General features: G+C 34.7%; 1 protein-coding gene across 1 annotated transcript; it reads right to left on the bottom strand.

Moving 5' to 3' along the window:
- Positions 1–11,659: 11,659 nt before the first annotated feature.
- On the bottom strand, positions 11,660–22,860 carry LOC149531595 (uncharacterized). Its single transcript, XM_089810999.1, has 5 exons — positions 21,663–22,860; positions 13,950–14,372; positions 13,778–13,852; positions 12,916–13,189; positions 11,660–12,645 (listed from the first exon to the last, which is right to left on the bottom strand). The coding sequence occupies exons 2-5, from the start codon at positions 14,352–14,354 to the stop codon at positions 11,927–11,929; spliced, it is 1,473 nt and encodes a 490-aa protein (XP_089667125.1). The 5' UTR covers positions 14,355–14,372; positions 21,663–22,860; the 3' UTR covers positions 11,660–11,926.
- Between the last annotated feature and the right edge of the window lie 219 nt (positions 22,861–23,079).

Raw genomic sequence — 23,079 nt, 5'->3', positions numbered from 1 at the left:
AATGAGACATGCTTTATTGCACAATATGAAGATATTTGGTTATGGCACAAAAGGTTATGTCATGTAAATTTTAACAATTTGGTTAACATTTGTAAAATGAAAAGAGTAAGAGGATTTCCTAAACTGAAGAAACTTAACAATGTTGTGTGTAAACAATGTCAATTGGGAAAAATAACAGTCTAGTTTCAAGAGAAAAATATATTCATCCGATGACATTTTGGAATTGGTTCATACCGACTTATGTGGATGTATTGGAGTTCAAAGCTACTATGGAGACAAATACATCATTTTATTTGTAGATGAATACTCTAGAATGATGAATTTGATATTTCTTAAAGAAAAATATGATGCTTTTAAGATATTTAAGTGGTTTTTTGCTATAGTTGAGAAGGAGACATGGAATATTTTGAAGTGCTTGAGATCTAATAGAGGTGATGAATTCATTTCCAATGAGTTCAACATATTCTACAATGACAGAGGATTCAAAAAGTAGATGTCTGCACCTAGGAGCCCTCCTTAGAATGGAATAGCTGAAAGAAAGAATATATCAATCATGGATTGTGCTGGAACACTAATGATGGAAATAAATGTGTCATAGAAATATTGGAGAGAAGTTGTAAGTACAACTATTTATACTTTGAACAAAGTTCAAGTCAAGAAAGGTACAAATGCTACACCTTTTGAATTATGGTATGGTTATGCACCTCATGTAAAATATTTCAATGTCTTTGGAAGAAAATGTTACATACTTAAAAGACAATAGGAATGGAAAACTTGATGCTAAAAGTGATGAAGGCATATTCTTAGGATATTCTACAAAGTGTAAATAAGCATTTGAATTCTAACATTAACAAAGTTGTGGAAAGTGAAAATGTAATAATTGATGAATTTATAGAGAAAAATGAAGTTGAATGTAAGACATAACCTAAATATTATAGTTCATTCATATATGTGAATGGAAGTGCTCCAAGTAGTCCACCTGAACAAGAAATCAAAGTTGTAGATCCTTAGCAAACTAGGAATACTGAGTTGTAATAACTAGTTGTCAAGAAATGGAATGTAGGTGTTGAGCAATAGATAGATGATGTTGAGTCACAAATAGAGGAAGTTGAACAATAGGAAGACAATGTCAAGCACACATAAACTAAATCTAAACCTATGCAAGGAAGAGATGACGAGTTTGAGATTATTTTTCAAAATGAATCCATTGAAGAAAAAAGAAGAAAAGAGTCTGTGTTAGCAAAATATGCCAGAAGACATCAAGCACTTGAACAAATCATTGGAGATAAAGAGTTTGGTGTTATGACAAGAAAAAGAATATGAAGTGATACGTGTTTACTTTGTGAGTTTGTGCCCAAATCTATGAAATATGCTTTGGGTAATGAAGACTGGATATAAGCTATGAATGAAGAAATTAAAAAAATTGAAAAGAACAAAACTTGGTCTCTAGTACCCAAACCTAAAGACAAAAATGTTATTTGAACAAAGTGAATATTCAGAAACAAGTTGAATGAGAAAGGTGAAGTTATAAGGAATAAAGCTAGAATGGTATGCAAAGGATATGCATGAGAGGAAGATGTTGACTATAGGGGAAAAATTTCCCTTGTAGCAAGATTAGAAGGACACAGATCTATACTTGCATATTCTACTTATAAAGGATTCAATGTATATCAAATGGATGTCAAATCTGCATTTTTGAATGGAATACTAGAAGAAGTATAAATACAATAGCCTAAAGGGTTTATGGACCCTAACAAGAAGAAAATGGTATGCAAGTTGCATAAAGCTTTATATGGTTTGAAATAAGCCCTAAGAGCATGGTATGAAAGACTTCATAATTATTTGGTAAAGATTGGTTTTACAAGGACAAATGATAACATCAATCTATATTTAAAGACTGGAAAGAACAATGAGGTATTATTATATGAAATTTTTATGGATGATATCATATTTGGAGGAAAGCAAGCATTATGCAAAACTTTTTTTGATGAAATGAAGAAGGAATTTAAAATGTTAATGTTTGTTGAGATAAAATTCTTTGTTGGTTTACAAGTATATCAAATGAAGCAATGTATCTTCATTACACAGTTAAAATATATCAAGGAGATATTAAAAACTTTTGGGATGGAAGACTTTAAACCATTGGGTACACCTATGATTACTAGACACAAACTATCTAAGAATGACAATTATGCTGATGTGAACCAGACACAATATAGATCATGATTGGCAAAATGCAATTTTTTTTCATAGCAGACCAGATACTCCATTAGTTATTGGGATAGTTGTTATATTTTCAGCAAGTCCTAAGGACAATCACATGATGATATTAAAGAGTATACTAAGATATCTAAAAGGAACAGAAGTCTATGGATTATATTACAATAAGAATGATAGGTTTTAACTAAAGGTATTTACTAATTCTAATTGGGCAAGAAATGTTGATGAAAGAAAGAGCACAAGTTTTGGTGAATTATTTCTAGGAAAGAGACTAGTTTCAAGACAAGCAAGAAGTAGAACTACATTTCCTATTCAACTATTGAAGCCAAGTATGTGGCAGCAACTATAAATTGTTCAGATATTATGTGGATCAAGAAATTGTTGAAAGGTATGAAGGAATAAATTATGGATCCAGTGATTATCTATTCTGACAACACAAGTCCTATTAATATATTAAAGAACCATGTTATGCACACAAAGAAAAAACACATTGCTATAAAGTATTATTACTTGAGAGAGCTAGATTAAGACAAAGAAATGAAATTAGAATATGTGAATCTAAAAGACCAAATTGCTAACATATTCACTTAAGCTTTACCTAAGGATGCTCATGAATATCTTAGAGCTAAACTAGGGGTGATTCCCCTAAACAAAGTTTCTATCAGAGAATAATTGCATCAAATGTGTTGAACAACCTATATTACACATTGATGCAGATAGTTCTACTTTGGGAGTTGACTAAGGTAGTGGTGAAGAAGAAGAACAACATAAAAGATCAATCATATGAAGGTGACAGATGAAGAATTGAGACCTAACATGCAATTACCTACATAATCAAGATGTATGAAGTAAAGAGATAGTGTCTTTGGCATTGTTGTCAAAGAGGGAAAGATTGAATAGAAATATAATAAAGAAAGAGGGAGAGATTGATTGCACAAAATACTTGAGGAAGATATTGCAGTATGGGGTAGATTATCTTCAAAGAGGGAGATCATTCAAGAATGATAAATTGATTACTTAGAGGGAGTTCATTTGTACCAATTGATTTTTCTATTTTTTATGTTTTTTTACTCACGTGAATTGAATATGCTCAATAAAAAAATTCATGACCACTAGCTCACATAAATTTTGGGGCTTAAATTTTTAAGCCCTAATGAGGGAACAACTCAAGACAAATGAATACAATAGGAAAGGAAAATTTTATTATCTATATTAAGAAGCTATTATATATATTCAAATAACAATAGGCTCTGCTACATGTCTTATGGGCTATAATATTATTAGATTCTAGAGAAAAACCCTTCCCACGGTACCTTCTCCCAAACTCTATTAAAATTTTAAAAAAAAACTTTTAAACCTCAAGAATGGGCCTTAAGTAGCCTATTTTAGGTTTAGGATTAGGAATACATTTTATATTGTACCATTTGGTGGCCACCACAAAAATAGGTTTTAGAATTCAAGTTAGAAGTCGGTGCAACATTACAAGATTCTAGAAAAGGTATTCCAACTTCCTAGAGACATAACTTTTCATTTGAGACTTCAATTGACAAACTATTTACATTTTTGGAAAGTTCTCTGAGAGCACTATAGTCATTTGAGAAACTTTGTGTGCCCCCCACTTTATGGGACCTTACAAGGTTGTTTAGTGCCTCAAATTGGACTACAAAGAATTTTTAGCGGCTCTCAGGGAAGCTTAAAATTATAATAGCTTTCAACTTGCAAAAACTTTTGACCTGATTTTTTTTCTGGAGCACTTGAAATCTTAATTCCAATCATATCTCCAACTTACACCCCATAACTCTTGATAATTATGGATGTATAAGAAATAACCCATTTTCTACACTTGCACTTATCCTAAGGTGCACAAAAAAACTACCAAAAACCTAGAAATATGAGAGTCATAATCACTATTTGGCCCAAATGGGTATCCATAAATACAAACACATTACATAAAACTATCACTAAACATATTTTTGGGTGACAAAGGATTTCCCTTACACCATTGGATAAACTTGCATTAGACACCTACTGTTGTTTGAAATGTGATCTAGTCACGTTTGAGCTGGATGAGGAAAACCCAAGCAATCAACCTCTACCTTAGATAACTAGGTTGAGTCTTCTATGAGTGATCATTTCCACTTCAAAAGATACTCCTTATAGTGTCTATTTGTAGTACTCCTTATGTGGTTTTCCATGATTTCTTGAATCTCCTCCTTCTTAGAGGTAGGAATTGGCCATTGTTTAGCTATTGGTTCCTCCTCTATACCATATTCATGATATTCTATTAAATCTACAATATTGAAAAAAAGAGTAATGTCGATTCAATCCAACAGCTCCACTTCCTGAATCATGATTCTTTAAAATCTTATAGGAAACAAATTTCTTTCTTTTAGCTTGTTGTAAGTGCCCAATGGAAAGTGTCCTTTTTCTCAAATACAAAATAACCAAATCTCCAACTTGGAACTCCTTTATGTCTCCCCTTTTGATTTACCCTAACCTTATACTGCATTTTCATCTTGATGATATGCTCACACACTTCCTCATGCAAGTTATTGAAGTATTCAACAAAGTTATGTGCCTCAACACTAGTTATGGCTCCTTGCTCTATCTTACTCAACTTTGGTGCAATCCTTGGACTACTCACATACACAATTTGGAATGGTGACATACCAACACTCTTATTCATAGAATTATTGTAAGAGAATTATGCCAATGGTATAATCAAATCCCATTCCTTTGGCTTATCCCCTACTAAACACCTCAATAGATTACCCAGACTTTTATTCACTACTTCAATTCACCCTTCAATTTAGGGGTGATGTTTAGAATTTAACTTTAACTTTGTTTTCAACTTCTTCCATAAGGTTCTCCAAAAGTACCCAACAAACTTTGTATCTTGAACTAAACCAATACTCTTTGGAAGACCATGTAACCTCACCACCTCTTTAAAAAGTAAATTTGCAATGTAAACAACATCATAGGTCTTGTGGAAAAGAATTAAATGAGTCATCTTCAAAAACCTATCAACCACCACAAATATTGAATCTTGTCCTCTTTGTGTCATTGACAAACCATGAACAAAATACATACTTATGTCTTCCCAAGGATTTGATGAAACATGCAATGGCTGATAGAGTCCAGTATTTTGACTCACTCCTTTAGCTATCTGACACACTAGACAACTCTGCCCATAAATTCTTCACATCCTGTGAAAATTAAGGCAAAAAATAATGTTCACTGATAATGGAAATTGTCTTATCTCGATCAAAGTGTCCTTTCATTCCTCCACTATGTTTATGTTAGAATGTAAAATCCACCAATATAACTGAGGGGGTGAGGGGTTTGAATTAGTTATCCAACTATTATAACAATTATCAACTATATTAATACTTAATCATATGAGAAATAAGCAACCATAACAAAATACTCATACACAATAACACCATATATGTTAACTAGGGAAACCCATGATTAGAGGGAAAACCTCGGTGAGGATGGTACCCACAAAATGATGTGCTAATATAATATTCCTTGTTAGAGGATGGACCCTGTTAAGATCCAACGAAATACATTTAGTACATATCAGTTTCTATTAGGATACTTCAAATCCTTGTTAGGAGATTCCAACACTATTAGGATTTGTAGAATGTAGATGAACCAACTATCTAAATAGCTTCAGGGGCAAGATCACTAAACTCATTGTGCAACTAATCTTTATATTATTCCTTGTGTGACAGAATAATAGAATAAATTGTACTTTTTTTTCCTCTTCCTCTGTCTTGTCAACTAGACTTCTACTCTTGATCTTGATACTAGATCACCAACTTTGCATCCAATAATCTCTTGGATCACTTACTCACATTTACCAAATACTCTTCTCTTTCTCGCTCTATCATGATCACAATGCATACTTACAATCAAGGAAAATGCCTTCCTTTATACCCTGTCATCAAAACAACTCCTTGAGTCAGCCTTGAGCCTTTCCTAATTAATTATAATTGGACCACATCAAGATACTTAATTATATTACAACTACACAACATTGTCAGCTCACAGTCGTTTCAATTTTTCACACATGCGACTCTAGACCTTGTGCACTCACTAACATCATCATCAGAATGTCTTCTATCACAATTTAACTTCACATATCATGATTTTATCTCAATAAAGATACATAATTAATCACTAGAAACTACATCTTAGATACTTTGTATATATATTGCTCTTTGTATATCAAGTATATCTTCTGCATATCTTCTCCTTACTTGATGTGAACTTAACCTCGTCGTCATGACATAGTTTAGAATGTTTCCTTAACAATGCTTGATCTAGCCATCAAACCTCTACCTGTACGACCTCATTCTCTATCTTCTACTCTGTCAGTCTTCACACAATTAATGCTATGTTGACATCAATGACAAACACAATCATGACTGCAACATGTCAATCATGTTAACAATCTGAACATGCTCTGGCAATCCTTGGGATACTCCCCCAAAGGGATAATATCAACATTCAAGATAACAACACCCCCTTTGGCATTGATGGCAACATAGATGAAAAAAATCTAAGTTCTAAGAATACCAACAACATTATGTTGCTATTGTTGTTGTTCTCATCTTTTCAAATCATCTTCATCAATCAAATCTGAGCCTCACTAGAACACTACTCTATTTAATATATCTTTCTTTGGGATCGACATCAATTTTTCATATTAAACAACTCTCAACTTCTCCCCCATTCAATGTATCTTCCCATTGAAATCTTATACATAGGAGATATCAATATCTCCCCCATTCATACATAGAGATTTCTTTCATGCATATTCTCCCCAATTGACATCAATGATAAAGGCTTCATTAGGTCAATCATTTGCTCCAATTCTTCAATCAGCTCAAGTGTCCAAAGAAATTATTTTAGACCAATTACCAAGAGTCATAGATGACTCTACTCATCTCAAATACTCCTCATACAAAAAGCATCAACATTCACTCTAGTCAAATGATAGTGTTACGTACCACTAGACTAATGCAACCTCTACATCATCTACTCAATAATAAGCAGGGGCATAACCCCAAACATACCTTGCAAGTACTCAAATGTATCTTTAGGAAGAGGCTTCATAAATATATCTACAATCTAATTCTTTGTACTGACATACTCCAATCTAATTTCTATTTATGCAACTATCTATCTCAAAGCATGATACTTAATAGATATATCTTTAGTCTTAAAATGCAATACATGATTCTTGGACATACTTGTTGTATAATAGATTTTGAAAACTCTATCCCAATATCTTTTAGCATCTTCTTCATCCACATAATTTGATTACAATTGTTTGCTACTGCTACATACCATGTTTCAACTATACTCTATGAGATGCAATCGTATTTTTTGCTTAGCCAAGAAACCAATCTTTCTCAAAGAATAAATGCTCCACCATTAGTGATCTTTCAGTCATCCATACTGCTTGCCCAATCCACATCAGTATAAGCACATAAAGTGAAATCACTTGATCTATGATACCATAATCCATAATTGGGTGTAACCTTCAAATATCTAAATATCATGTTTAATGCTACATAATGAGATTCCTTAGGATCAACTTGAAATCGTACTACTATCCCAACTGCATTTTTTATATCTTGTTTGTTGTGAGTCAAATATTGCAAACCTCCAATCATTGGTCTATACTTCTTCTTCTCAATGATATGTGCCTCATCTTTGCTAGATAACTTGTGACTAGTTACGATAGGTGTACCAATAGGCTTACAACTCTCCAAGCCAAATCTTTTGAACAAGTCTTTCAAATGCTTAGCTTGTGATATGAAAATACCATCATTATTTTGTACAATCTGTAAACTCAAGAAAAACTTCATCTCACCAATCATACTCATCTCAAATTCATTCTTCATTTCTTCAACAAATTTATGACATGCTTCATCATTACCTCCAAAGATTATGTCATCAAAAAATATCACAATGATCAACAAATAATATTTAATTTCTTTCAAATATGGATTACTATCTGCCATACCTTTCACAAATACAAGTTTTGTCAAATACTTATCCAATCTTGCATACCAGGTTCTAGGTGTTTGCTTTAGTTTATACACTGTTTTCTTCAATCTACATACTATATCATTTTCTTCTATCGAAAGAAATCCTTCAAGCTACTCAATGTAGACATCTTCTTCAAGTTCTCCATTCAAAAAGGCTAACTTGATATTCATCTAATACACTTTAAAAAAAATATTTGTTGCATAACCCAAGAACATTCTTACTGCTTCCATTCTGACTATAGGGGAAAATGTTTATTTATAATCTATGTCTTTGTGCTATGAATATCCTTTACATACCAATCTAGCTTTGTTCCTCACAACTTCACCTTATTCATTCATCTTGTTTCCGTATAGCCATTTAGTTCCTATAACATTCTTGTTTTTAGGCCTGAGAATCAATTCTCATGTCTTGTTCTTCACAATTGGATCAAGTTCTTCCTTCATTGCTTAAATCCAATGCTCATCCTTGCATGCCCCATTTGCGCTCTTACATTCAACTTAAGAAAAATTCAATAGTCTCTCTAACAAATCTAGGATTATCTTCTTCCTCATCAGAATTATAATCTATCATCATTTCTTTAACTCCAAACTTTTCATCCACTTTTAGATTTGCACACACAACAATTATCTTAGTTTGTATGATTAAAACATCTATAAGCTTTTCTATCAATGAATAACCAACAAACATACCTTCATTGCTTCTTGGATCAAACTTACCAATATCATCATCTCTTTTTATGTAACACTTCCAAAAATTCTATTCACTGAAGGTGTATGACCAAACCACAATTCATAAGGAGTCTTGTTTGTACCTTTTCTGATATGTACTCTATTCATGGTGTATATTGTTGTATTAACTGCTTCCATTCAAATTTTTTTGGATACATCATTGGACTTGTTGCCTCTAATACAAATCCATTCCTCCTTTTTGCTATCCCATTTTGCTCATGGGTCTTAGGTGACGATAATTGTCTCTTAATTCCATTTTATTCATAAAACATGTTAAACTCTCTAGAAGTAAACTCTCCACCTCTATCTAATATCAAACATTTAATCTTTACTCCAAATTCATTCTCAACTCTATTCTTAAATATCTTGAACTTCTCAAATGCTTCAGACTTTTTTTTTTAAGAAATGCTACCCACATCATTCTAGTGAAATCATAAAGTACGTTTCTCCATAGAAACCTCTTGTTCTGGTAGGGTCACTCAAGTCTATATGAACAATCTCCAACTTCTTTGTAGCAATGAACTTCTTGTTGGGAAAGGAAACCTTCTTCTTCTTAGCCATTATACATTCGTTGCACACAACAATAGCAAGCTTCATAATTATAGGAAAATCTTTGGCTACAAATGTACTACTAGCCTTCACAATGTTATCAAAGTTTATATGATAGAACCTTCTATGCCATAACTAACTATTATCCACTTTTGCAACCAAACAAGTCATCTTAGTAGGATTCAATTGAAACACATTACCTTTGGATGTTGTACTGGTTCAAATCAGCTTACCATCCTTATCTTTGATAATGCGGTCTTCTTTGTGAATTTCAATTGATAACCTTTGTCAACCAACTGTCCAATGCTCAACAAGTTATGTCAAACCAAAAACAAAATAAATATCATCAATGTTAGTTTTTCCATCAAGAATAATAGATCATATCCTTGTGATATGACAAGGCACATTGTTACCAACTCTAACAGTAACTCCATCATGATTTCAAAATTTAAAAAATTTGTTCATATCACCAGTCATATGATGTGAACATCCACTATCTATAATCCAATCATATTTATTTTCAACTTTATAAACTAGGGCTTTTTCTTCTCTAATTTCAATTTCATAACTTTCTTCTTATATAGCCCCAAATCCTAGCTCATCATCACTTTCACTCTGAACTCTTTCCTCAGATTCATCATCTTCAATTGCATACAAGCAATCTCTAGGTCTTCTAGGCTTGAAATTTCTCTTATACATTTTCTCTCTTTTAGGACACTTAGAAGCGTAATGACTAAATTCATTACAAGTCCAACATTTAAAGAACTTCTTACCATGTGGTTCTCTTCTCACAAGCAAGACTATACTTTTTTCAATCTTTCTATCTTCTTCAGATCTGGATCTGCCACTACTAGCATAGTCTCCATGGGTGCTTGCACTTTTGGATAAACAAGGACAAATACTTAATGCACTAAAAGTTGTTTCCAACTCTTGTCAATTCTCCAAACTGCCTCCAACTAGATTTTTGTTGCTTCCAATATTCCAAGCAAAGTCTCCTTGGTGAACTTTTTAATGTAGGGCATCAAAATTTCAATCATCTGCGCTACTCATTTGAATGGTGATGTCAAAGTTTTCAAAATCCTCCACACAATCTCATCTTCCACTTTAGATCATTCACAAGACTTAATTCTTGCAACAATCTAAGTTATTCTACCAGTATAGATTCTAACAAATTCATCTTCCATCATTTTAGCCTCTTGAAACAAACATATCCAATTTTGTAATCTCATTCTTTTAGCATGCTTATCTCCTTCAAATGTAGATTCTAAAGATTTCTAAATTTTATGAGATGTCTCTAGTGATTAAATTTGATTGTATTCATTTTCAGGAACAGCTAACGGTAGTGCTTCTTTGGCTCATATGTTACACAAACAAATCTCTTTCTGGTTCACTTCATTAATCAAGCTTGCCTTCTTCCACAATTGCTTTGTCACTCTTTGTGAAAAGCCAATATCCTAGACCCATACATAGCAAATGAGTCTTCATCTTTTCCTTCCAGCTGTCATAGTTAACTCCATCAAACTTAGGACTTTTTTTTCTGAAGTGACTTGTCATTGATCTCCCAAAGCTATTAAGCTTTATCTTCAAGGACCTAAGGCTGTGATACCAATTGTTAGAAAGTAAAGTCCACCAATATAACTAAGAAAGGGGGGGGAAGGGAGGGGTGAATCAATTATCCAACTATTATAACAATTATCAACCTTATTAATCCTCAACCTTATTGATTTTTTCTAAAGATGGAGGCCAGTACCAAAACTAACATCTGTAGCAACTACAAAATGATGATTTCCCATGAAGTTCTCACAAAATTCAGTCTTAAATAGAACAAGTCAGATAGAGAAGATGCAGCACATGACTTCTGAAACCAAGGCTAGGGATGTACAACAGAAAATGTAAGATTTTCAAGTCTAAAGAACTGAGTTCAAATGCATGCAGATTGTTCAGCTTGTAAGAGATGGCTAGATCAAAAAGCATGATAAAAAAAATTGTTTATGACATGGAATGAATGTCCTATCCACTTTGCCTCCCATTCTTGTTTAAAAGCAAAGTCCACGATGTAAAGCTTGTCATAACCTTAGGTATTATGAAGAGTTCACTTGTACAGATCAAACTAAAGCTAATGCATTAACAATTTTCTACTTTGTTACAATGCGACCAATTCCTGTGATGACAAAAACCAATTTCGCTCCTAGTTGCAAAGCTAACTTGTACAAGAGATCTTTAAAAGAATTTAACTACTTGAATATGATACAAGCATCCGAAACAAAGATAACTTGCATCAGTGGTCAACTTCTGAGAACCACTTTAAAAAGTTTCAAGTTTTCAAGAATACACAACAGTAGCTCCACAGCTTCATTTTGTTCTCAAAACATGTTCAGGCTATCTACATCATCATTTGGTACAGCAAGACCCATGTAATCAGTGTCAGCATTTGGCAAGCTAATATCCTCATAGTTCAACCAATTTGCAATGTCTTCTGCAATAGGAAGTTGCAAATGTGACAAATCTATGGGGATATTATCACCGGATGTATCATCATCAGCAATGGAATTCTGTAACACAGGCATTTCAACATTCACTTTCACCACTTTGTCACTAATTTTTTCCCAATAACTTGATGCCAATGATGGTGTTTGTTCTTTACATGGCCTGCCAAGAAGGTCATTTTCTGCAGCAGACAACCAAGCAGTTTCGTGCCTTGGTTTGAGCTTGTTTCTCATCTCACCCTTTGCATTGGCCAGATCTGGTTGACAATTCCTCGTACAGCCAGATCTGATTATGATCTCTTTGGCCTGCACCTTGCCCTCTCTGTCTCTTTTACTGCGTTTTCTTTTAGCCCCTCTAGGTAGAGTAGCCCCAACAGCTGATGTACCCCTTAGAGTACCACTTTTGTTAACTTCTTCAAGTAGACGTTCTATATTTCTCCCAGGTGTTGACCATGTCTCACCTTTCAGAACAGTTCGCATTGAAAAAGAAGCTGTACCTTGCCTTGTGTTACATAATTCCCAATCTCCATTCTCCAGCTTCTGCATATGTTGTACAACAATATGAGAAGATTGTCCTGGAGGGACTATAGGATCAGCTGCAAACACAACAAGGAATGAATGAATTTAATTGCTATACAAATTGACTAATTTCAGACTCAACCCGCTACCTGTGGCCATTCAAATAATACAGTTCCTGAGGCCAGGTTAACAAGACTCTGAAAGCTTTTAGTGTAAAGTAACTTTAAATCAATTATCTATTAACAAAGGACTTTATGTCATTAGTACTAAGATAACAAGCACTAAAAGAGAATATTCCCCACAAAACAGAAAGAAGTGAATAAACTCAGCACATGTATGTACAAAACCTGATGTTTTGATATCTGAGAGAGCATGTGCACTATCAGACAGTGATTTTGCAGTGTCACCCTTGATAGCATCAATAAGTAACTTTGTATCCTTTTCCTTCAAGGATATTGAGAACATTCCTTCTTTTAAAGATGCATCTGAAAGGCACCTCCTACCAGTTTCTTCAAACATTCTACACTCAGCTAGTGTCCCTTCAACAAAACTCTGACTAGCTTGCTTTTTAACTTTGTTTTGTGCAATTTTACAACCACGTGAGTTGGTGCCTTGCAATCCCTATAAAAGAAATAATTCCCTCAGATAAAAATAAAGAATGATATTCATTTCTATATGATACCTTTCTCTAAATATTTTATGTGCTACTAAAGGTTGAACTCTAAAGCAGTTTTATAGTTTCTCGCAGTGGAATTTCTTAGGAGGTGAGAGAATCTTGTGGTTTCTGTCCAGATTAATTTGGGCAAACCCAAACAACATTTCACAAGTTCTACAGAATCCATAATGAATCTAACGAATTTTCATGATTTGAAAATAAACAGATTATAAATGTTTCCGTGTTCACTTGATACAAATCCTGACATTTTCCTGCTGACACTGCAAGAAACAAGTTTAATGCTACCTGAGAACCATGCAGATTGGGGTGATCTTCACATGGAAAATAAAAAAATACCCTGGAGAACGAAATCATTCACATTAAAAATTGAAAGCTGAAAGTGTCCTTTCTCAAGAGGATTCTAGGATTTCTAGTGGATACTTAACTATACGCACTTTTCCATCAGCATTTATAATTTGATGAAACATTACAACTTTTAGGAAAGCAAGAAATGAGAAAATTGATTTACTGGAAGCAATTTTGATTAATATCACCTGTTGCTCGAGCTCATCCTTAAGCTTACAAGTCTCTGTTTTCATTTCCTCATCTCCCCTGTTTTCTAGATCTGGCTGAAAGGGGAAATGGAAGCAGATTACAAGAAAATTGTGAAGGAAACAAAAAATCTTCAAGACACAATGATAGAGAAAAATTAGCTAGAAAATATACCATCAATTCTTGAAATAGTCCAATAGTTTGGAGTTCCAGTAATATTCGTTGATCTAGGTCCAACTCTTGTGATTGAATGCCATATGCATTTTCAGTATCAATTTCAATATGAGTACAATCACCACAAGGAGAATAGTCATTTGTGCAATGAAGACAGTCATCTTCTGGTCCAGCATCCAATTTTCTGTTTGTTTCGTCAGAGTTTTCCTCAACAATTAAAGCTGAAAGCAGTCTTTGATAAAGTGGAACCATCCTGTCATAAAGACAACTAGGTTTTCCAGGTGTCTTGATGTCCTCTTTAGCATTCAAATTGCTAGAAGGCTTCAAGGACTCATTATCCACAGACACATCCATATATCTTTTTTGATTACTCAAAACAATTGGACTTCCATTTGCTGGCAGCATACTACAGATAATATCAGCCTGGCAAAAGAGGAATTATTTATTTAAAGACAGCAAATATGAAATTTACATAAAAAAATATCCTCACAATAAATCAATGCTAAAATATCAAAGGCAATTCCAAACTGTCAAAATCTCTACATCTATTAAAAACGTTCAGCATGAGCCCTGGATGCTTAGTAAACAATATATAGTATATTCTACAGAAAATGAGCCATTTTGTGTGATAAACTAATTTGCCAAGGAGTCCACCTTAAATATTAATTAAAATTTAAGTATATGAAACTACTGAACTTTGTAGGACATGGTTTGTGCCAGTGCCATTAATTAAGCATCATTTATTTGTCATTTCACAGCCATTCATATTTACACGAGTTAAGCTAGTTCCTAACTGGTTTGCCTCTCTGCCCAGGAGCAGCACGGGAGTCTACAAAAGCATTATGAATCAGAACACCTGCAAGAAGTTTGAGGGCATCCTCTAAGGATTGGGTCACAACCTTTTCGTGGAAGCCAGAATTCAACTAGCCACATCAGGTGAAGTGCTATATTGAGCATGGCAATGCATATCTCAGATTTCAGACCTTGTGTAGAAGAAAGGCATTGGTACCAGAAGATAAGCATCACTCCCAGGCACTCCTAATCAGCATTCTGAGGCCAAACTACTCAAAGAGAAGCCTTGGGAATAAAGCTACAAGTGCCTGTAAGATCTGAATACAGTTCAAGAGTTCTTACAAGTTACATGCAATTGGTTTATATGCTGCTATTGTAGCCTGAGATAAAGTCTGGAAAACTAATTGCCTGTTTATTGGACGTATGAAATATATCTCTGTCTAAATCCTCGATTGACTGAGTCCCTATTAAGAACAATCCTAAACTATAACAAGTTCCTTGAGAGAATGTGGTATTCAACTACAGAAAATTATAAACCCAAGATATTATCTAAACACTTATCTCTCTCTTTTTTATAACTAGCAAGCAAAAGTGCTTGTCAAAAATTCCTACAGCATGGATGAAGGTACAAAAGAGAAAATTTAAAAATTTGAAAACACCAATTCAATGTTTACTAAATTTTTTCAACCTTCTTACCAAATTCTTGACCTTCTACAATCAACAGATAAAGGAAAACTAGCAAAAATTTTGAATGAGTAAAATGTTACAAAAATAGAAAATGTAATGAAACAGAGAAATGCAAGGATAAAATACTATATTTCTGGACAGGCATTTCTGATAAAAACCCTAATATTCATCATGGGGATGCAAACTTGTTTATGTGAAACAGGTGCTGGTATTTCTATTTGAGACCTCTTCCTTGGCAACATTAGTTTATGATATCTATCTAGTTTGTCTATAGCTTCATCCAAAACATTTATCTTCTCTCTGCACCACATAAGTTTCACATTAACTATGATAAAAAATGCTGCCCAATGGTATAGACATCCAACCTTATAACATTCTGCATAGCATCTAGGACTGGAAAATTGCAATAAACACTTATACTGTTTGAAAACACTTGACATACAAAACCCATGCGAACTACAAATTTTAAGAAAAACCCTTGCTACAATGAACCGTAATGAAATGTTTTGTCTTTGGATATATTACCCCACCTTGAGAGAACTTTGAGACAACTCCTTACTGACTTTAGCTCTTCTACTCCAAGAGAAGGAGGTTCAGTCTGCACTGGACCCAATGATGGAACTTCTGCTGAGGTTCCTACTACAGCATTAGTCACCCTTTTTAGTTCTGGATGACGATAATATGTATGATTTCCCATTTGACAGTTAATCCAAAAGTAGAACTTGTGATAGAGGCAATTTTTCTCCATGTAATGACATATCCCTCAGGGAATGTTTTGATCCATCTGAGCTAGCAGAGAATATTTTAAACCTCAGATTCTTTGTCATCTTTCTCTGATATGTTCAAGATCTCAAATCCCAAAACTTAATCTATAACAGATAAATTCAGAGATCAAACACCAAGTAGCTTAATTGTCTGACAAAAGCATTTAATTCAATCTTGTGTTCATTCAAGGAAACATCTGACTAAAGGTTTAATGTAATGTCCTCTTTTGTTATATACCTAAAATATTGCCCTAGGGCCTAAATGACAATTGCAACAACTAAATTTATCGGCAAGAGTATTTTCTTATTAAATTACATATTAGTAATTGCATCAAGTAAGTTAATTATTTGGCATTGAATATAGCAAGGAAGATTCCCACCTATAGACACACATATTAGAGTTGCAACCCTAATAGAAACTTGAGGGAAGAAGCACCATGAAACGCTAGGAGACAATCCACCCCAATTAAACCCATGAACTTTGAACGAGTAATTGAACTCAATGTGACGCCTTGGCCAACAAGTAACAAACTCAATCAGTGCCCACAAGGAACTAACTTGATAGGCATCCATCTTATGAGTAGGAGTTCATATCCCCACATTCCTTGTGTTTCACTTTTCTGTTTCTAATAGATTTTCTTTCTTAAATCAATGCACAATTATTTGTGATTAAAGTAATTCAAGCAAACCATCTAATCTTATTAGATTCCACACATGGCATGCCAAATAGTTCAGAAAAATGTATGTAGGTTATGTCTCACTACTATATATACTTATATACATACATAAATATATATGTGTATCTATCTGGATTCCTGATCCTATTCAATGATTTTCTCCAAATGAAAATCTTCCTTAAATATCTGTCAAGGGGGATGAATAGATACTCCCATTACCTGTTTTCACCAAACAGGGTGTCTCCTCCAAGATAATTGAACCCTGTTTAATATGCATGTAGGTTGTATCTCACTAATGTATATATTTACTTACACGAGCGGGCACACACACACACATGTATGTATGTGGATTCCTGATCCTATTCAATGCTTTCCTCCAAATGAAATTCTTCCTTAAATATCTGTCAAGGGGGATGAATAGACACCCCTGTTACCTTTTCACAAAATGTGGTGTCTCCTCCAAGATAATTGCACCCTCTTTCCTCCCCTGTCTCTTCATCTCATGTGGCTGTTGGAAACCACCCTGTTTAGTGAATTGTTAAGTTTTACAAGTGCTCCTATTATGGAATAAACTCTAAATGTAGTGATCAGCTTAGAGAATAGAGAAAAGGTGAAGTTTTATGAATAAGGCCATTTTCTTCTCATAGATGCATAACTAGCAGCCAGAAGTATAAATTTTAATTATTTTATTCTCTTTTAGGGACAGTGCATGTATCATGCTGGTAGCATGTCATATTTTTCCCCTCTAATTGGTCCTAAACATTGTTTTAACCCAGGTTGGCTTTCATTCCTTTATTTGCTCAGGCTTTTAGTGCCGCAATCTATATTCACAAATCCCTAGCCTTAGATGAAATGTGGCACTTAATTAAATCTTGTCCAAATCATAATAATCAATCTGATAGATACTGATTCTTGGCACATTCGCTCGCATACTTGTCTATGCAGTGATCACATTAAATTGTGTCCCAAAGACAATACAAATGCAGTTTTAAGATAAAAAGTTATATTAAGTTTATCAAAATTTATGAAAATTCTGGTTTGGTAGGTGCCCTCAATCCTAGTACACTAGAAGATTTGATTCAAAAGGCAACAAGATTAGAAATTGCATCAAATGAAGACTAACCCAACACCAAAAGTCTAGCCTCGCAACTTCCCTATAGAAAAATTGGTTTGAAAAGCATTTCTACCAAGAAATGACAACAGAGAACTACAAAAAGAAAAATTGTTTCCATTGTAAGGAAAATTTGGAGCACAAGCATGTTCGTAAACAAGAACACCTTACCAATATGCACATTTAATGGCAATAACCACTGATTATAGAGCTCCACAAGTAGTTGATGTCTTCTTCAAAGAAATTTTTAGGCTACAAGGCTCCTCAAAAATATTGTCAGTGATAAAGAGTCAGTTCTTTACCTTGTTTGCATTTCCTAATGATGGATCATTGAGTATGATCCAAAACCTTGATGCTAACAAAATCCACACAATTGAATCCAAAAGTGCATCCTCAAAGGCTATGGACTATGGAAATCTAGTGTCTGCCATCTGAACATTGATATGCTAACAAAATCCACGCAGTTGAATCCAGAAGCACATTCTCTAACAACTCTTTTGCCTAGCAGCAACCAAACTCATACCAAGCAAAAGCTATCATACTCACAAACTAATGAACAACTTAGATGTAATGACTGATCAACTGTTTAATTTCTTGTAATGTTCCCTTTTGAATTGCCCTAAATCTTGCCCCCTATACTTGTAGAATATAAGACTATTGCGGGTTATACATTCTCAGAGTGCTACAGTAAAGTAGATGGATTTCACTTGATTCCCTTTTCCTCTTTTGATGTTGATTTCTTCTCTTTGGATGAGTGCTGACACTGGTTGGTTTGTGCCTTTCTTCAATCAATGTTCCTCCTTAAATTATAAATACCCTTCTCTTGTTGCTGAAGGGTTTTGTCCTTTATGGTGGCTACCTTGTGACGCAGAGCTTGGTAGACCCACAGATCTCACTGATCAATGTCACTTGGTTCAAAACTCTTCATGTTTTAAGCCTATATCCTTTCACTGGGCTTCTCTCAAACCCTCATACTCAACCACCAATTTCAATAATGTATTCCAACACCCTCTAGGGCCTTAACCAGTGTTACATGGGGAATCGCACCCCCTCCCAAACCTCGATGTACCCATCCCTGAGACGTCCTGCACCCGGTACTCACGTACCCAAGTACCCCCACCTCCGCCATTCTGCAACCATGCTGCTATTAGTATGAGGACTTGGATTTCTATTTGACTTTTGTTTTTTGAATGCTACTATTGGGATGCAATTTGTTACTATGTTGAATGTTCAATGGTTCTAGTTCATGTTGCATTCTGGCTATGTTCAAGTATTTTAATTTGGTATGTTCTACTGAAACATCATTTCATAACAACCATTTCAAGTTCTATATGTATACTATAAAACACTCCTCCCTTCCCTGTCCTTCCCTTGCCACCATCCCCTGGCCATCCCCTCACCATCCCGAAAATAAGGCCCATTTTCCCCTTGTCTCGAAAACTCGTTCCGAAGTCCCGCCATCCCAATGTACCCCAATACTGGGGTAACATTGGCCTTAACATGTCCCATTCAACAGATTTCAGTGATCTAGAAACTTTTGCTTTCTCAACTTGGCATTAACCCTCTTATTCAGCCCAAACTAAGCCTTTGTGTCCTAGTAGCTCTACCCAGACTAGTTTTTCTCAGTTTTTTTAATTCCATCCCAAAACACTCAGCAATTAAATTAGAGTTCCAGACACCCTTTTGGAAGTTGTATAACATACTTCAAGGATTCATATCACTCCTTTCGATATTAGGGGAGATCCAATGCTGTTTGCACCAATTTTAGGCCTAATTAGGCCAATTTTGTGAGTAAGTACCCCTAAAACTTGTCACAAAGACCTGAAACTTGGCACAAAATCTAGTTATGACTCCAAACTAAGAATTCTGGAGGTATTTTGTACAGCTATCCTTGTTTGATGGATCAATCAGAAAACCATCCTTGTTTAAGCCCTATATCTAGGGCTTTCTCAAAATGGCATGTACCTTCACTTCCAAGACCAAACAAAGGATCCTACAGCATGTCCTTAATGTCCTTATACAAATTCAAACGTAAAACACTATCCTTATGTGGGCAGATGTTCCAATCCAATACCTGATCACACCCTTCACATACTCTTCTTAAGCCTTCCTTGAGTACTTTGGTGATCACCATCCAACACTGCATCAAAGTTGTTAGCAGGAGCATATTGAAGATGTTGAAGACCCATTCCACAAGAAACAGATGATACAAAAATTGGAATGGCCTTATTCCATTGAAAAACTTACAAATTTATCAACAACTTGTACGCTGTTAAAGATCAGTCCTACAGTCTGTTAAAAAATTTCATAAATGGATTCAAAATGCCATAGAAGGGACTAGGAAATGTTACCAAAAAATCTTCTAGAAGGTTCCAATGGAGCTTGTAAGAGAAACAATCAAAATGCGCTCAGAACTTGCCAAAAATCTGAGTTTTATTATTTCTTCATGAGTACAGTCCATACAACCAGATAAGAAATCCTCTCCAATCACTTCATCTGCCTTCCTTCGCATGTAATGTGACTTGTAAAGTCCAAAAAAACTGGTTTGAACCAACTCTAACTTCCAAAACTTGTAAAAAACTTCAAACTAATGGTTTGGGCAACTAGCAGTTAGTTTTTTAATTAAAAATCTTGATTTTCCCTCCAAACACAATTTAATCCTTTCTAATGACTCCAAAGGCTTGTAAATGCCTTGATCCACCTAATCCTGGTTTAAAACATCTGAAACTCCTTTCTATGCCCATCCATCATCCTAATTTGTCAATTTGGACCATGCTGTCAACTAACACCTATTGACCAATTTGGTCCTAATTGTGTGTTATTCACGACTTTATATGTTCCTGAACAATAAGGTTACTTTTGACTCCTATTGACCTATACCAACCCCTGGGATCATTCTTATGCCCAATTACATCATCTTGGATCGTATGGTCCTTATTAGGACCATTAGGATTTTACATTTACATTCATTGGTTTCATTACATCATATGCCATAACTGGCTTCAAGACTTCAAGTGGTCCATTGGACTTATCCTTTCCCTAATCAAGACTTGATGGCTTCATGGCTTTGCTTGTTTGGTTGGGTGCTCCTGCACCACCTTCTCTTCAAGAGTGATGTTTCTTCCAAACTTTTGTGTGACCCATAACTAATCGTAATTGTTGTTGAGCATATTTGATCACTAGAATTAGGAATCTGTGTTAGATAGCTTACTAAGAGCGTTGTTTCCTTTATATCAATCATTGCTTTCTAATGTATTGTTGCTATTATTTATTGTTATCCACCAAGTGGCTACTTTTGCTAATTGTCATCCTTATTATATCATTGTCTGGGCTGCCTAATCTTTGCTGGTTCAGTAGAGAAAATCGCAAAGCCTTATAACTAAGACTATTTTCGAGGGCATTGATATCTTATTTATGGTAGGGGTTATATTAGTCCACTCTTCATGGGATTGCTTGCGCTCGAGCAATTTAAAATTTTGACAATCAAGAAGATCTACTCTTTCTCAATTAGTGTCTTCTATAGCAAGGCCTTTCTGCATAACCATATACTTAGATGAATGATATAACAGCTTCATTGAACACATACTATTGTCTAATTTCCTGTACATATTAGTTTGTCAGTGTTTTCTTTACAATTCATTTCCAGACCTACATGTTGGAAGGTGGAGTCATTATGACGTACCTTGGTAGGATGTTATTCCAGCAGTCAAAGAGAGTCTTCATAGGGTTTAATATGTAGTAGTGCGAGTCATAATCACTATTTTTAATAAGTTGTCTTCAGTTAGGATTCTGCAACTAGAACTTTTTATACTAAGAGAAATCATTTTTTCATGAACTTTTGAATGTTGTTCCAACTGTGAAATTTTCTGAAAAAATACGAAATCTTTTTGGCCATCTTCTGTCTTTTCACATAAATCTGAATACTTGTATTGTTGTTCTTCTCTATATTTTTCCTGCTCTTTTAATTTTTACAACACTAACATTGACATCAGAACAAAGTTGGATGAGAAGTTCAAGATCATATATTAAATTTTAAAGCGCATTCATTCTTATTTTGAACGTCTGCAAAGATTTCAAAGCGTCATTTCTAATGATATTGTGAAACATGGCATATCTCCAATAAATTGCAGATCTATTTTAGAAAGAATGCAATTCACGTAATCGCCCCTCTTCAGAGATGCCAGTATAGTCTCGTTTGAGTTAGTCAGCCAACATCGCTCTATCGTTCCATGAGGGCAGTCCAGGGAATAACTACTCTGTACACCTTTGTTTTTGCTTTAAATTTACTAACTTGAACAATTTTACTGCACCTTTTCCTTCTTTGAATCTTAGAAAGTATTATTTTCCCTTCCAACTTGGTTTGCCGCTAAAATGTTGAGATACAAAATTGCTGAGGAGAGGCATGATGTCTTGTATGCAAGGTAGCAGCTGCTTCTGGAGGTCAAAGTCGAGTAATTTGGCTCGAGCCATAGCACCTGCCAAACGCTATCTGGCTACAACACTCAGGCAAGACTTGCGACGATCCCCGCGCCCTAACCAAGAAAAAATATATCCATTTCTCTGCATTTTGCAGTCCTCGCCTGAAAGGGCAGTGTGCCCTACTGCTAATTGTGAAAATCATGCCCAAATTTTTCCAAATCGCGCCCATTTTGCTGTTGTTTCCTACCCGCCTTCTCCCTTGGTAATCGAATAGTGTCGAGCGATTCTCGTGAATTTCTCTGAAAACAATGCTAAATCCCTTGAAGCGTCGGTTTCTTAATGCTAAGTCATCTACTACAACTGCCCATTTTGAGTCGTCACCTCCCATCGCTACTGCCGTCAAGTGGCTCCTGTTCATTCTACAAGGATTTCCAGGTAGATTTTGGGTCTCAAACCATTAGAAGCTGCATCCGCTTAGATTTTTTAAGGAAAATTGTAAGAGTCCATGAATTTTATTTCACTTTAGAAGTTTCAGCTCCTTAGTTGAAAGAAATATTGTTAAAATTTAGTTTTTGAGAGAGATTGCTAAAATTTATTAGCCGATAGGCTATTATAGGTGAGACTTTCATCTAAACCTGTCCCGTCGCTTAAAACAACTAGTTGTTTTTGTTAATGATTTG

Source organism: Cupressus sempervirens, chromosome 11 (assembly GCF_028749045.1).
Source record: "Cupressus sempervirens isolate cs-2001-9-10 chromosome 11, ASM2874904v1, whole genome shotgun sequence".
NCBI classification, from domain to species: domain Eukaryota; kingdom Viridiplantae; phylum Streptophyta; class Pinopsida; order Cupressales; family Cupressaceae; genus Cupressus; species Cupressus sempervirens.
Note: the sequence above shows the minus strand (reverse complement) of the source record. Positions and strands in the feature narration are given on the sequence as shown.

Bases quoted from the DNA above. Each gene is read 5' to 3' on its own strand.
- LOC149531595 (XM_089810999.1), bottom strand. From the start codon at position 14,354: ATGCTGCCAGCAAATGGAAGTCCAATTGTTTTGAGTAATCAAAAAAGA. The intron at 13,853-13,949 runs GTATATTTTCTA...TTCCCCTTTCAG, and splicing joins GACTATTTCAAGAATTGATG to CCAGATCTAGAAAACAGGGG. The intron at 12,646-12,915 runs GTTTTGTACATA...TTGTGTTTGCAG, and splicing joins CTCAGATATCAAAACATCAG to CTGATCCTATAGTCCCTCCA.